This window comes from Chiloscyllium punctatum, chromosome 3, assembly GCF_047496795.1.
Source record: "Chiloscyllium punctatum isolate Juve2018m chromosome 3, sChiPun1.3, whole genome shotgun sequence".
Lineage (NCBI taxonomy): Eukaryota > Metazoa > Chordata > Chondrichthyes > Orectolobiformes > Hemiscylliidae > Chiloscyllium > Chiloscyllium punctatum.
The window spans coordinates 134,782,908-134,800,506 of NC_092741.1; the positions used below are offsets into that span (position 1 = coordinate 134,782,908).

A 17,599-nucleotide genomic window follows, 5' to 3' on the forward strand; every position below is an offset into this window, starting at 1 on the left:
TGTGTGTGGGTCAAAAAGTGACCAGCCATTGTATCAACATAGCATAATCTCCTCCATTGCACCTGTTCTGATAATACTGCGTTGCACAACAGGAGGCCTCCGAAATATCCACCTTTTTCTTCAACCAAGGATTCCACATCATCATGGTTGACTGGGCCTGCTTCTATGAGAAAGTGAGGACTGCAGATGCTGGAGATCAGAGCTGAAAATGTGTTGCTGGAAAAGCGCAGCAGGTCAGGCAGCATTCAAGGAGCAGGAGAATCGACGTTTCGGGCATGAGCCCTTCTTCAGGAATGTGGACAGTGTGCCAAGCAGGCTAAGATAAAAGGTAGGGAGGAGAGACCTGGGGGAGGGGCGTTGGAAATGCAATAGGTGGAAGGAGGCTAAGGTGAGGGTGATAGGCCGGAGTGGGGGTGGGGGCGGAAAGGTCAGGAAGAAGATTGCAGGTTAGGAAGGTGGTGCTGAGTTTGAGGGTTGGGACTGAGACAAGGTCGGGGGAGGGGAAATGAGGAAACTGGAGAAATCTGAGTTCATCCCTTGTGGTTAGAGGGTTCCTAGGTGGAAGATGAGGCGCTCTTCCTCCAGCCGTCGTGTTGCTATGGTCTGGCGATGGAGGAGTCCAAGGACCTGCATGTCCTTGGTGGAGTGGGAGGGGGAGTTGGAAGTGTTGAGCCACAGGATGGTTGGGTTGGTTGGTCCGGGTGTCCCAGAGGTGTTCTCTGAAACGTTCCGCAAATAGGCGGCCTGGTCTCGCCAATATAGAGGAGGCCACATTGGGTGCAGTGGATGCAGTAAATGATGTGTGTGGAGGTGCAGGTGAATTTGTGGCGGATATGGAAGGATCCCTTGGGGCCTTGGAGGGAAGTAAGTGGGGGAGGTGTGGGTGCAAGTTTTGCATTTCTTGCGGTTGCAGGGGAAGGTGCCGGGTGTGGAAGTTGGGTTGGTGGGGGGTGTGGACCTGACAAGGGAGTCATGGAGGGAGTGGTCTTTTCAGAACGATGATAAGGGAGGTAAGGGTCCACCTGGTGGTGGGGTCCATTTGGAGGTAGCGGAAATGACAACTGATGACATGATGTATATGGGGGTTGGTGGGGTGGTAGGTGGGGACCAGTGGGGTTCTGTCCTGGTGGCGATTGGAGGGACGGGCTCAAAGGCGGAGGAGCGGGAAGTGGAAGACATGCGGTGGAGAGCATCGTTGACCACGCCTGGGGGGAAATTGCAGTCTTTCATGTCTGGGGGGAAATTGCAGTCTACTTCTATGTCTGACTATTTCCCAAAATTATGCCCTCACTCCTCTGTTCCCTTCTACAAAATTAATAGGGTCCCTTTGGACATCACTTACCATTCCACCAGCATCCACATCCAATTCTGTCACTTTCAGCACGATTCCACCATAAGACATATATTTCCCTCTCCTCCCTCATCAGCAATTCACAGGGATTGTTCCCTCCAGGATAATCTGGTCCACTCCTCCTTCACTTTCAACACCTCCCCAAAACCTCACAGGACTCTCCCATGCAATGGCAGAAGTAAAGGTTGCCCATTTCTTGGTCTACATAAAAACACAGTCAGGCCTTCTCAGCACTGAAAACTACTGTTTATTTTCTAGAACAAAAGTTTTCAAATTATAATATATTATGAGTCTTTATCATAGGTCATGCACATTATGCTGAAAATATGGAGGTGTCTGAAATTAAGGAGCTTTAATAACTTGATCTTGGGATTTGATCATAGCATGATGGAAATTCCTTACACCTAATTTGCAAAGGAGACCTCTGCATGAAATATAGGAGAATAATGTTTTCGCTTTACAGTCTATTCAACAGGATGGATTTTACAGCAAACACAGAGTAACAAAATAGTAAACTAATTTCACACCTTTACTACTTTAACTAGACTTTCAAATTATTTAATGAGATGTGGGATCTGTTACCCATTTTTGTCTGGTCTTTTCAGAGGACACATGAGTAAATCATACTGTTATGGTTGTGGAATCACATGTAGGCCACACCAATTAAGGGTGGTAGCTTTCCTTCCTTAAAAGACATCAGTGAAACAGATTGTTATGAGGAAAACCTATCAATGATGATTTCATTGCCACAATTATAGAGACTAACTTTTCAGTTCCAGAGTTTATTAATTAATTACAAATTCCACCAGCTGCCCATGGTGAGATTTGAACTCATCCCTTCAGAACGTTGGCCATTGACCTTGGATTACCAGTTCAGTGACCATGCCATCATCTCTTCTAAAGTGCAAACATAATTGATACAAGGATTTAATGTGACTGAAAGTGAATTTATCAGTACAGGACTTTTATTCTTCCAAGTTGAATTGTGGGACTATTTTTGCAGAGATTGGCACTGCTATCAGTAGTGCCTTCTGAGTTATATGATTATCGAATGGGTCCAGCATAGTAAAAGTCAATTTGGTCTGTCTTATCCATGCTGACTCTGTGCACAAACACTTTAGCTAGTTCCTTTGCCCATAACCCTGAATTTCTCTTGAGGTGCTTATCCCGTTTCTCTTTGAGAGCCTTGATTGGATTTGCCTTCACCATACACTAAGGTTGTGCATTTCAGATCCTAATCCCCAGTTGTGTAAACAAAAACACTTTCCCCATGTCACTGTTCCTTCTTTCACAATTCATCTTAAATCTGTGATCTCAGGTTCTTGAATATTGCCTCAAGAGGAACAGTTTCTGTCTATTTATCTCCATCTGAACTCCTTTATTGGATCCTCTCTTGAACTTCTCTTTCAGAAGAGCAATCTATGCTTCTCCAAATTGTACCCATAATTAAAGTGCCTCCTGCCTCGAAAGACTCCTCTATTTTTTTTTGTAAACACCTTCTAAAGCTTTCACATTTTCCCTGAAGTGTGAATCTGTTTATTAACATAAAATAATTGCAAGTGTGACAGCAATTTAAATACATGACAAAATATAAAGACTCAGTCCCTAGTTATTCCAGTCCACCTTCTCGAGGTTGCTGCTTTTAACAGTTGTGACTATGCTTGGGATTCTCACTATTTACCAGATGCAATGTAACACCACAGGCCACATCTAGCATGCTGATTTTTGTATTCAGGAATACTTCAGGAAGAAGTTGAAGAGTTCATGCTTGCCTTATTTCAAACAAAACAAAGCCAGGTTATTTTTAATAGTTTCCCTAGGGGTTTTCATTCAGATTTTATAAACAGTGAATGTTCGTATTGTCAAGAAACTATCTTTGCTGTCAATCCCAAAATGTTGAAGTTGTTGCAAGCACTGGTGCATGTTAACCTGTTGAGTGTTTCAGCTGGCAGCTGGATATTAGTGTTTGTGCAGTCATAGTCAAAAAGCATAGAAACAGGCCCATATCCCTTGAAACCCTTCCTATTCATATACCCATCCAGATGCTTTTTAAATGTTGTAATTGTACCAGCCTCCATCACTTCCTCTGGCAGCTCATTCCATCCACACACCAGCCTCTGTTTGAAAGTTACTCCTTACATCCCTTTCAAATTTTCCCCTCTCACCATAAACCAATACCCTCTAGCTCTGGACCTTCCCACCCCAGGGAAAAGACCGTATCTATTTACCCTATCCATGCCCCTCATGATTTTATAAACCTCTACAAGGTCACCCCTCAGCCTCTGACACTCCAGGGAAGGCAGCCCAAGCCTAATCAGACTCTCTTTACAGCTCAAACCCTTCAATCTTGAGGATTGTGAGAGGAAACCAGAATACCCAAAGGAAACCCGCACAGACATTGGGAAAATGTGCAAACTCCATTCAGACAGTAATTCAGAGGGTGGAATCGAACCTACATCCCTGGCACTGTAAGGCAGCAGTGCTAACCACTGAGCCACAGGATTAAATCCCACCTGTCATTGCTCTGCCCAATTTACCAGCTGATCAATATCGCTTTGCAGCCTGAGACCATCCTCCTCCTATCAATTACACCACCAATTTTCATGCCATCTGCAAACTTACTAATTATAACATTTTGTATTCAAATTGTTGATGTATTTAGCAAACAGCAAGGGTCCCAGCACTGATCCCTGCTGTACAACACTCAGCCCTCCACTCTAACCCCAACCTCACCATCAAATCAGCAGACAAAGGGGGTGCAGTGGTAGTTTGGCACACTGACCTCTACACCACTGAAGCTAGGTGTTAACTCGAAGACACCTCCTCCAATCACCCGCTTGACCATGACCTTACACCCCATCACCAAACCATCATCTCCCAGACCATACACAACCTCGTCACCTCAGGGGATCTCTCACCCACAGCTTCCAACCTCATAGATCCTCCCACTTCCTCCACACAAAAGGGGTAGCCATAGGCACCCGCATGGGCCCCAGCTGTGCCTTTTTCTTTGTCAGCTATGTAGAACAGGGTAAAAACAATGACTGCAGATTGCTGGAAACCAGATTTTGGATTAGTGGTGCTGGAAGAGCACAGCAGCAAAATCGATGTTTCGGGCAAAAGCCCTTCATCAGGCACAAAGGCAGAGAGCCTGAAGCTACAATGTAAATTAGATTAGATTACCTACAGTGTGGAAACAGGCCCTTCGGCCCAACAAGTCCACACCGCCCCGTCGAAGCGCAACCCACCCATACCCCTACATTTACCCCTTCCTAATACTATGGGCAATTTAGCATGGCCAATTCACCTGACCTGCACATCTTTGGATTGTGGGAGGAAACCGGAGCACCCGGAGGAAACCCACGCAGACACAGGGAGAACGTGCAAACTCCACACAGTTCGTCGCCTGAGGCGGGAATTGAACCCGGGTCTCTGGCGCTGTGAGGCAGCAGTGCTAACCACTGTGCCACCGTGCCGCCCACGGTGGAGAGATAAGCTAGAGGAAGATGGGGGTGGGGAGAAAGTAGCATGGAGTACAACAGGTGAGTGGGGGAGGGGATGAAGGTGATAGGTCAGGGAGGAGGGTGGAGTGGATAGGTGGAAAAGAAGATAGGCAGGTAGGACAGGTCATGGGGACAGTTCTGAGCTGGAAGTTTGGACAGTTCATCTTCCGGAGTTACACCAGCACCACTCCCTACTCTTCCTCCGCTACATTGGTGACTACATTGGCGCCACCTCGTGCTACCACGAGTAGGTTGAATAGCTCATCAGCTTCACCAATACATTGCACCCTGACCTTAAATTCACCTGGACCATCTCTGACACCTCTCTCCCCATCCTAGACCTCTCTATCTCCATCCATGAGGACTGACTCAACACTGACACGTTTTACAAACCCACCCGACTCCCACAGCTACCTGGATTACACCTCCTCCCACCCTACCTCCTGAAAAAATGCTATCCCGTATTCCCAATTCCTCCGCCTCTGCCGCATCTGCTCCCAGGAGGACCAGTTCCACCACAGAACACACCAGATGGCCTCCTTCTATAAAGACCAAAATTTCCCCTCCCATGTGGTTGAAAATGTCCTCCAACGCATCTCATCCATATCCTGCACCTTAACCTTCAAACCGCACGCCTCCAACCGCAAAAAGGACAGAACCCCACGGTCCTCACCTTCCACCCTACGAATGTCCACATAAATTGCATCATCCGCTGACATTTCCGCCATCTACAAATGGACCCCACCACCAGGGATATATTTCCCTCCCCACCCCTATCTGCTTTCTCACAAAGACCGTTCTCTCCGTGACTATCTGGTCAGGTCCATGCCCCTCAACAACCCACCACCCTCTCCTGGCACCTTCCCCTGCCACCACCACATTTGTAAAACCTGCACCCACACCTCCTCCCTCACCTCCAACCAAGGCCCCAAAGGAGCCTTCCACATCCATCAAAGTTTCACCTGAACTTCCACATGTCATTTATTGTATCCATTGCTCCCGATACAGTCTCGTCTACATTAGGGATACTGGTCGCCTTCTTGCAGAGCGCTTTAGAGAACATCTCCAGGACACCAGCACCAACCAACCCCACTGCCCCATGGCTGAACACTTCAACTCCCCCTCCCACTCTGCCAAGGATATGCAGTCTTGGGCCTCTTCCATCACCACTCCCTCACCACCCGACGCCTGGAGGAAGAACGCCTTATCTTCTGCATCAGGACCTTTCAACCCCAGGGCATCAATGTGGACTTCACCAGTTTCCTCATTTCCCCTCCTCCCACCTTACCCCAGTTCCAAACTTCCAGCTCAGCACCACCCTCATGACCTGTCTCACTTGTCAATCTTCCTTCCCACCTATTCGCTCCACCCTCCCCTCTGACCCATTATCTTTACCCCCACCTCCAGCCACCTATTACACTCTCAGCTACCTTCTCTCCAGCTCCACCCTCCCCACCCCCCCCCCGCCCCCACCCCACCCCCTCCCCGTTTATCTCTCCACCCCTGAGGCTCCCAGCCTCATTCCTGATGAAGGGCTCTGGCCCGAAACATTGATTTACCTGTTCCTTGGATGCTGCCTGACCTGCTGTCCTTTTCCAGCAACACACTCTCAATCCTGCAGTACATTGCTGGTCACAGGCTTTCAATTACAAAAACAACCCACTACCATCACCCTTTGCCTCCTATTTGTAAGCCAGTTTTGGATTCAGTTTGCAAACTTGCCTTGGATACCTTGGGCTTTTACCTTTCGGACCAACCTTTCGCATGGACCTTGTCAAAGGTCTACTGAAGTCCATGTAAATCATGTCAACTGCACTACCCTCATGAATACATTTCATCAACTTTTCAAATAACTTAATTTAGCTTGTCAGACAGGATCGTCCTCCTTCTATTTTCATAGAATCCTTACAGTGTGGAAACGGATCATTTGGCCCAACAAGTCCACACCAACCCTCTAAAGAGTATCCCACCCAGACGCATTCTCCTGAATGATGCACCTAGCCTACATATCCCTGAACACCATGGGCAATTTAGCATGGCCAGTTCACCTAACCTGCACATCTTTGGACTATGGGAGGAAATCGGAGTACCCAGAGGAAACCCATGCAAACAGAGAGAATATGCAAACTCCACACAGACCAAGGATGGAATCGTACCCAGTTCCCTGCCACTGTGAGGCAGCAGTGCTAACAACTGAGCCACCATGCTGCCCCATGCTACAATGTTGTGTCGATTATTCCTGATCAATCCCTGTCTTTCCAATTACTGATGAATCCCATCCTTCAGAAATACTTCCAATACTTTCTCTATCATCAACATTAATTAACTGGTCTGTAATTACTTGCTCCTTCTTGAACAAAGGAACTTCATTAGCTGCCCTCCAGTCATCTGGCACTTCACCTATGGCCAACGAGGTGTTAAATATCTCCATCTGGGCTGCAGCAATCTCCTCTTTTATCTCCCTGGCAGCTTGTGATACATTTCATCATGCCATGGGGATCTAAGCATCTGTACACTTAATAAAACATCTAATACCTCCTCCTTATTAATCTTAACATGTTCTAGACCCTCACCATTGCAACTGAAATCCATGGCTACCATGCCTTTCTCCTCAATATGAGTGAGAAGTATTCACTCAAGTCCTTACCCACATCCATTGACTCCAAAGACAGATTGCCCTTTGGTCTATAAAAGTTCTCACTCTATCCCTGGTAATCCTCTTCCTCTTAATATATTTATAAACAGCCTTAGGGTTTTTCTTGATCCTATCCACTAAAAATACTTCATGGCCCCTCTTTGCCCTCCTAATTTTCTTTTTAAATAGCCTCCTACCCTTTCTATACTTTTAATGCAATATACGTGTCATAGGTTTCCTTCCTTTTCTTTATTAAACTCTTTATCTCTTAACAACCAAGGTTCCCTGGACCAGCTGCCTCTGCTGTTAGGAGGATTGCATTGACCTTGAATTCTCACCATACTACTTTGAAAAGACTCCCACTTTATATCTATAGACTTCTCAGTAAATAGCTGCACCCAGTCTATGTTTGCCAGAGCCTGTCGAATAATATCGAAATCGGTCTTCCCCCAACTTCGACATTTAACCTCTCCATAATCCTTATCTGTTTCCATCATGACTTTGAAACATAGGGTTATGGTCACTAAACAACCTTTTGCTAGAAAAGATTGTGATAGGCAACGTGAGTTGTATAATTAAGTTTAATAAGTCCTGTTTCATTTCTCTAAAAAATAGTTTTCATTGTACAAATCTTTCTTGTAACAGAGTTCAGCTTGCTTGGGTAAAAGGATTCTCAAATTTTCAGGTTGTATTCATCGCTTCATTTTTTTCCCCCCTCTTATTGATGGATTTTTCTGACTTTAAGTTCATTTATTCATTTTTATACATCTGCAGTATATTCTCATTGAAATCTTATACATCTGTGATTTCATGTTTGATTCTTAAATCCCTAAATCTTTTGCTGTATCTTTTGTTTTATGATTTAGGAATACCTAGATTGAACCAATCCTATGACATTTTTCATAACATAAGTGACACTTGAGGATGTGGCATAAGGAAATAAACAGCAAAATGTGCATTGGGCCTTAATATTTTTATAATTTTCCCATCTCAGTCAAGTGGATCTCCCATGGTGACATATAGAATCATAGAATTGTTAACATATAAAATATTCATTCTCCACAACATGACCACATGTTCTTGTTTTCTTTTCTCTTTTACCTAATTATAAAATTTCCCTTTGAATCCACAACTAAATTTTGGCCTTGTGTAACTCTTGTGTAATAAAACGTAGAACGTGAGAACCAGAACTGCTTTTACCTTTAAATCATAGATTGCTTTTTCACCACCTGCTATTATGTTTGCATTTTATCCATAAATGGACAAAACGCAAATGCAATTTTCTATGTAATATATCACTCTGTGTAGTACCTGGGAGGCATAGTATGTTTCAATGGTTATTTCCAAAAGTGAAAACCATAAAGTTCACCAATAGCACTGATATATTATAAATTTTCTATGAATTTGACAATGTATTCAGATATACGCAATCAAAAACTTTGTTTATCAATTGAAAAATAATTCACTTTGAAACATAATTATTTCCGTGGTGTGGATATCCTGTTGTGTATTGAATATCATCTGGCATCAGTTGTACTCTCACTGTTCTTCATCTGAAGGGTGATGCCAGAATTATATTAAATGTTTATGAATGGTGTGTTCATTGTTTCGACTATAATGTTCTTTATGTGATGGTTTCTGAACCACGCTTAACAGTCATCACTCCTCAGTTGGTCACATCAAATTGTTGGATGCTACAGAGAATTGCTTGCTTTTCAACATGACTATCATATTTCATAAGGTCTTTACCTCCTGGCTTTAGTGGATTAGCTTTAAATTCAATGATTCAGTCTTCTATTCTTGATTGTATTTGTATACATGCAAGTCACTTCAGTGGGTATCTCATGAAGGCGTATACAGAGATGAATATATCTAAGTGCTTTCCAATAGTTTTGTGAGGACTTGCTCTGTAACTGCAAAGAAAAGCAATACAACTCTTGCTACCTTGACTTTCCCTCAGCTGCAGCTGTAATTTTTTAATTCATATTTAAATGTCTTGACTCCTTATATGTTTATATGTCTGACACCGTAAAGACCAATGCAAAATATTAGTTTTAATTATCTTCCAATGTCCTGTACCCCGTTCTTAGTTCCCAGTCACACCCTCAAAGGGTCCATCACTACCTTAACTATTTTCTTTTAAAGGCCTGTTGAAGCTCTGACTCTTTATTTTTATATTTCTTGCCAATTTATTTTCACAATTAATTTTTTTCTTCACTATTTAATTATCTGCTGCTGGTTCCTCAGCAAAAAATCCTAATCTGCTGGCCTACCATGAGTTTTTGCCAATTTATATGCCTTAAGTTTTGGTTAGATACCCTCTTTGATGGTCTTTGTTAACCATGGATAGTTCATCTGTCTCATTGAGTCTTTATTTTTGACTAGAGTAAATTTTTGCTGAGCATTATGAAATATTTGCTTAAATTTTTTGCCACTGACCATCTATCTACTTTCCCGTTTGTCTATTTCCCCAGACTACTATGGATGTGATTTTTGTAATTGCCCTTATTGAAGATGAGAATGCTGGTATGAGAACCAAGTTGCTCTCCCTCAAACTGAATTTGAACTCTATCGTGTTATGATTGCTAGCTCCTAAGCGGATCCTTAACTATGAGATCACTTATTAATCCTATCTCTTTACATAATGCTAGGTCTGAAATAGCCTATTACTAGGTAGGTTATAAATGTATTGCACTAAGAAGCAACCCCAGATTCATTCTGCAGATTTAACTTCAATGTTATCTTTATCCATCTGATCTGTCATGTCAATTTTGACGTGCCTCCATTATTTCCTGTTTTATAATTTCAAAGACAGTTTGACAACTCTTTGGGAATTACAGACAACTCCAAACCATGATTTGTTTCCTTTGCTATTCCTTTTTTTCCATACAAAGTAATTCTCTGATAGGTTCTCTTATTAACAAAGCTATGCCATCTCCTTTTCCTTTATGCCTACTCTTCTGGAACTTTTAGTATGTTTGAATATTCAGTTCTCAGTCTTGGTTACCCTGCAATCTCATCTCCATTAAAGCCACCAGGTGATATTTATTCATTCTATTTTGCCCATTAACTTGTTTAATATTTCCATTGTAGATCTTAAATAGAATCATTAGGGCCACACCAAACACTCGCCCATTTAGTGTTGTTGCAGAAAGAGCAAAATTCTAAAGGGAGTGGACTGTAGAGAGAACAGAGTGTAAAAGAGTTTAAATGATTTAAGGTGACTAAATAGGTTGCAAAAGCAGCTAATCAACCAGACAACACCCTGGGCTTTTCCAATGGTCACATCGGTAATAAAAGCAAGGAAGCTTGGTTAAATCTGTATAAAACACAGGTTTGGCCTGAGCTGGAACATTCCATCAGTTTCTCAAAGTCATTCGACATGGTTTAGCAAAGGTTCATGAGAATGGTCCAGTGATGAGGAACTTCAGTTACATAGAAAAATTGGAGAAGTTAGAACTGTTTTCTTTGTAGAAGAGAGAAGAGTGGCAAGAAGTTTGATGGAGGTGTTCAAAAGCACAAGTGGCCTGAAGAGATTAGAAATGAAGAAACTGTGTCCGTTGTTTAAGAATCAATAACAAGACAACATCATTTTTATTTGATTTGACGCAACAAGCATGAGGAAAATCTTTTTTCACTTCGGTTAGGATCCAAAATGGGCTGCCTGCGATCACAGTGGAAGCAAGCTCAAGTGAGGCTTTCTGGAGGGAATGGAATCATTATCTGAAAAGGAAAGAAAATTCAGAGCTATGGAGAAAAGGCAAAATCGTGGCATGAGATGCTTCAGAGAGCCAGAACAGACACTGAATTGAATGGCCTCCTTCTGTGCTGTAACCACTTATGAAAGTATGACTCTAATTGATCACATGAGTGAACAAAAAAGAAAGAAATGGATTTCAATAAAAGCAAGTACAAGGTCATTCACTTTGGACTCAGAAAGGATAAAACAAGGTGCTATCTTGATATTGAAAAGTTAGTGACAGGGAAACATTGCAGAAAATTGGTTAATGAAAGATTGACCTGTAGATCTTGAAGACTCTGATTAACATGGTTAGAAAATATAGTGTGGCAAAGCGATACCCTGGTTATACAATATTGCAATACTGGAAGCAGTTCTGGGCACAACATAAGAAGGAGATATTAGGTCGGGAGAGATTATAGTTTACCAAAAGGTTTACCAGAATTAAACCTGGACTCCAATGGTTAAATTACAAGGAAATCCTGGTGAACTCAAGATATCTTTTGCTGAAATTTAGAAAGTTAAGGTGTAATTCGATTGCAATTTTCAATGTATTAGCAAAAATAAAGACTTCTGTACTTGACCACATCTCAATGCATTTTACAATCATTGAGGTACTCCTGTAGTCTAATATATCCTGTAGATATATGGTGGTCATTTATTTGCTCAGACAACTCCCAAAAACCACAATGAAAGAATGACTGGATAAGCTTTGTGATTTTCTTTCTGAAAGCAAACTGTTGACTCGAACATTGGTGATAATTACCCTGCACTCCATCAAGCTAGTACCATGGAATTGTTTTTGCCTGCCTCAGAGAGCAGGCCGGGCCATTGACAACGAAGTGCTCCCTCAATACTGTCATAGTGTGTCATGCTTGATTTTGTGCTCAATTCCCAGAGTGGAACTTGAACCCATTACGTTATGAGTCAGAAGTAAAGGTGCTACCAACTGACCCAGAGAAAACAGATGGAGTTGCAAATGTCACAGACACTTCCATGCCAGGGTTAGTTATTGAACCACAGCTGGCAATGCTTATCACAGAATTGACCACAGTGGCACAAACAATCATCTTAAAGGTTGGAGAGCTGCCTGTAAATTGATCAGGACAATTGTGTTGTTCTAAATTTGTAAAGCCCAGCTACTGCAGCACATGTACATATTAATTGCTTCCCCATTTAAGCTGGACCCACCCTCCCCAATTTACAGGTCATAACTTTACATGCACAAAAAATAAAATATTGAATGAACGTATTCAATTTATCAATTAAATTTATAGCTACTTTCTCTATGTGGCTTAATTACCAGGACATCAATAAGTAGCCTTAAGCCAACATGCTTTGTGTTTAATAGTTTTCTTTCTATTTCCATCTGCTAAATAATTTCTGTTTCAGTCAGCCACTCATATATTATGTAGGTATAGTTAATGCAATACAAGAATTAAGCCACCTGGAAACAGTTGTAATTTCTCAATGCTCATGCAATTATTATTCCGTGGCTGATGAAGTAAGGAATAAATTAGCTGCAGCGTATACTTTTGTCACTAAATTCCTAGCTTAATATGCCCTTCGATTACTCTTGTGGAGGTTTTTTGAAATTTATTAGGCCATAATTTCATAGATTTCTTAATGCAAAGTACCACTGTCAGACTGCAGCATTAATTGCAATAAACCAATAGAAATAGTGCAGGCATTTGTTATACAGTGGTGCTAGGTGGTGTAGTGGGTTCAATTCTGGTTGTTTCATTACGGAAGCCCAGGATTCAAATTCATGTAAAACTGACGGGGTAAGCAATTTTCTGATAGTTAATCCAGTTTCAATCTTAGTCCAATTTCAGTGGATATGGGCCCAGGTTACCAAACTGCTACTAATTATACAGCACACTTATCCAATGTGGGGGAACACGGTCTGGCTTTTACAAGGCGTGTATTTGATGGTGACCTGACAGCTGGGAAACTGATTGCAACTTATCGAGATATAGAGCAAGTGAAGATTAATGTGGCAAGCCTGCAGTTGGTGCCTGTCATTTATTGCTCTGCTACCAGGTTTACCATGCTCATCCCACACACCCATTCCACCCAAGCCAGCAATCCATGAAATCAGTTGATGTGGTGAGAATTTCATTATCTCATCCACTCAGATTGCTGTCAGAAAATGCATTTGAGAAAACCTTTTTTTTCAACTGCAACTGGGCTTTTAGTATCAATCTAAGTAATAACTGTTGCTGAGCAGCAAAGTTAAGGTGGGAAAAATAGATTTGGGAGTGTTAATAAATGTCTCCATTTTAATTGACCAAGGAATTTTTTTCTGAAATATTATGGTTTCATAATATCACAGCTTCTACCTTAATCTCATGTGCATCCTCATCTTTCTTTGATTTTGCTCCATGCTTTTTTTTTAAAGTGAATTAATTTTAATGCCTTTCATTACTTAGTTGGCTGTCTATGAGAAATCTTTAATGCGTATGGCTGCTTGATCAGCCTAATGACATCACTGTAGTTTATCACTGGGAGTCTGTATTCAAAACAACTGAACGTATTGCACAATGCGAGAGGCTATGTTTTCACCACAAGATCACTCGATCATTCAGTGAGGCTATTTTTAAGGGCAGAGTCCTTGCTTTGCCATTGATTGCAGCATCCAGGCCATTAAGATGCCACACCAGTGCTTTCAGGGTCAGAGATTCAGCCGTTCGACCCAACTCATCCACGCTGACCAGACATCCCATTCTGAACGAGTCCCATTGGCCAGCATTTGGCCCATATCCCTCTGAACCCTTTCTATTCATAAACCCATGCAGATATCTTTTAAATATTGTAATTGTACAAAGGGTTCTCTTCGAAGGAGCTGTGAATTGCATCTGACTCTGCTTAATCGGCTTGATGGCAGAAATTTAAACTCTTTCAGACTCTATGCAACATGCAAACTATTTTAAAATATATTCAGTCAGAGAAGGTGACAACCAAAGTCATGAGCTGTCTGTAGGCATTCTTTGGCAACCTAAAGATGAAAACAGCATAGGTTAAAAGACGTGTCGTCTAGTTTTTTTTTATCAATGACAGTTTTAAAATGCATCCAAAATCAGCCCAAAAAGTAGATATTGTTTCTTTTTATAGAGCAGACAGCAGAAATGTTATCATGTGCAGGAGAGGATGTCCTTTTGAGCAATGACATGACAACATAGTTTCAGAAGTGCTTTCAGCATTGTTACTGTAGAGCAGCCCCTTTCACATTATTCCTGACTGGACAGCTTTATCGCTAGGTCGGTGGGGAAAAAAAACAATGTATTCCATAGAAATATGATTCAACAATGAGCGTGTGAGAAATTATGTCTCCTCATGCAGACAGATACACTTATAAATGTTTATCTTAATTTTGTATCCTTCTGAAAGTATCTAACTTAAATAGTTGATTGAACAGTGGTGCCTAGTGATGCGCAACTTGCATTTGAATTAATTACTGATAAATTAGCTGTCTTGTGTAGATTCCTCACAAAGCTTGCGCCAAAAAAAACTTTACTCACTAATGCGACACAGTAGAATGAGTCATAGACATTAGATAGCGACAAACACAGAAAATGAAAAAAAACTAGACCTGCAGATAAAGCTCGACAAACTCATACAAAATAACAACACAGCCAACCTAGAAGCATGGATAAAAACATATCTGAACGATCTTTAGCAGACGCTGAAAAAGCCGGCTTAATATGAGGGTTAAATTGCAACTTCCGGGATGCAGACGAGAAAGATTTCTTAGCAGCATTAGAAACAACACTGAAAGACAACCAACTCACGGAAGAAACCCAGCAAACCATCAGACAGATAATCACAACAAGGTTAAACAGGAAAAAGGAAGGAAACACACTCAGTACACAAGAAAGGAAAACACTAGAAGGACTCATAAAAGGTAAAAACATTGTTATCCTACCTGCAGACAAACGACACTTGACAGTCATTTTAAACCAGACAGACTACATTGAGAAAGCGAACACACTGCTTGTAGATACTGATAGTTACCAACTGGTAGCGATAGACCTGACCCCACAACTAGAGAACAGAATCACAGCCCTACTCAAGCAACTTCAGAAATCTGGAGAATTAAACAAGGCATACTTCCAAAAAATAAAACCATATGGATCCAACACCCCACGCTTCTACGGATTACCCAAAATTCACAAACCAGGAGCCGTCTTCAGGCACATAGTCTCACTACCTAGAACACCAATGTACAGATTAACCAAGGAACTACACCATAGACTAAAACAGTTAGTAGAAGGCTCACACCACTCCATTTACTCCACCTAAGAATTCCTGAATAACATCAAAGCACCAAGATAGAAGAGGATGAAATAATGGTCTCCTTTGATGTAACAGCCCTCTTCACATCCATCAACATCAACCTGGCCAAGGAAACACTGACTACACCATTAGAAGAACCAAAGACATGTACACCAAAAATCACCAACTTCATCAGCAAGGACAACATAGTCAAGCGAGTGGACCTATGTTTTACCACCCACTTCACTTTCAATAACAAACCTACAGACAAACCAACAGAACAACCATGGGATCTCTAATATCAGGGTTCTTAGCAGAGGCAGTAATACAGAAACTTGAACAAACAGCTCTGCCAACCACCCAACCCACACTTTGGGTCCGCTATGCAGATGACAACTTTGTCATCACTAAACAAACGAATTAGAAGAAACCTTCAAGACCATCAATTATATCCTTACTGGTATAAAATTTGCAAAAGAGGAGAAAAACAACAACAAACTGCCATTCCTCGATGTCACAGTGGAGCAAACAGCCAATGAAGATCTTCAAACGGGTGTCTACAGGAAAGCAACACATACAGATCAAATATTGAACTACGGAAGCAATCATCTCAACACCCACACACAAAGCTGCATTAGAACATTATTCCAATGAGCCATCACACACTGCAACACAGAGGAACTATGTAGAGCAGAGGAAAATCAGCTATGCAGCGTATTCAAAAAGAGTGCATACCCAATGAACACAGTCTGCCGATTTCTCAGCAACAAACCCAAACAAGCAGACAAAACACATCCAGAACCCCCAGTCGCTCTCCCCTACATCAAAGACATCTCAGAAAAGACTGCCAGACAACTCAGACCTCTTGGCAAATCCACCAACACACTAAAACAGCAGCTAATGATGTTAAAAGACCCTGTACAGACAACAAGCAAAATAAATGTAATTGACAAAATACTCTGCAAGAACTGTAACAAACACTACATTGGATAAACAGGCAGAAAACTAGCTCCCAGGAAAAATGAACATCAACTAGCCACAAAAAGACATGACACACTATCACTGGTATCCTTACATACAGATGAGGAAGGACACCACTTCAACTGGGACAATACATCCATCTTAGGACAAACCAAACAGAGATATGCACATGAGTTCCTAGAAGCATGTCATTCCAACTGGAACTCTATCAACAAATACATCAACTTGGACCCCGATTACCACCCTCAGAGTCAAAGAACAGGAAATGATATCATCACAGGAAATGATATCACCAACCAAAGGAAACCTAAACACATAAATAGAAAATGGGTCATAACACCAGTGCTTCACTGGAGGATCACTGTTAATGTTATCTGATATGATGACGAAACATCTTAAAATGAACCTTCCAGCTCAGTGAGCAAACTTACATCCAGACTCCTGACAGATTACACTCACAATGTACTTGGAACAGAGGAGGCTGCAAAGTTTGAGTTAGCTTAATTTAATCTTATTAGAATAATATATCTCAGTGTTATGCCTGAATACACCAAACACTATTTAGTTGTTGCAATAAAATAACTACGGAAGGATTTATTCTCCTATAAGAAAATAAATAAGGCAATTTTAGTATTTAAAATTATATTAAACGTTGATATGACTGGTAACATTACCTGTCATGTTAATACACTAATTGCCTGGTTTATGAACTGTTAAGATACATTTCACTTGTATGGAGAGTTCACAACTTTAGCTGGGGCATCTACATCATTTTTACTGTGTCTTTAGTTCCCAGTCTGGATAATCTGATAGCCTCTTCCTTAAACCTTCATACAACTGAGATTAGACCTCCTCAACTTTAAATAACCTCCTTAGGTGCTTTAAAATTAAATTCCTTACAATAAGAAGCAGCTCTAAATCTATCTCCCTTCTTTAACAACAAGTGTTCTGTAATCTAGCTTCAACAAAAGAGTTATTCAAAAATTTCTCAAACTGAAACAGAAACGTTTTCAAGTTATGCGTGTTTCCACTAAACTTAAAGAAAAATTCCAGAAGCCTAATTCAATTCACTCTTTTGTTTGCACTCAGACAACACATTCCCAATGCAAACACAT

At 41.4% G+C, this 17,599-nt stretch overlaps 1 protein-coding gene across 1 annotated transcript in view; it reads left to right on the forward strand.

Moving 5' to 3' along the window:
* sntg2 (syntrophin, gamma 2) overlaps nucleotides 1–17,599 on the forward strand; it is a 357,280-nt gene that overhangs the window by 58,860 nt on the left and 280,821 nt on the right. The window contains exon 2 of the mRNA XM_072549107.1: nucleotides 12,127–12,232. Within this exon, the coding sequence (XP_072405208.1) occupies nucleotides 12,127–12,232 (106 nt within the window). The remainder of the gene's footprint in view (nucleotides 1–12,126; nucleotides 12,233–17,599) is intronic.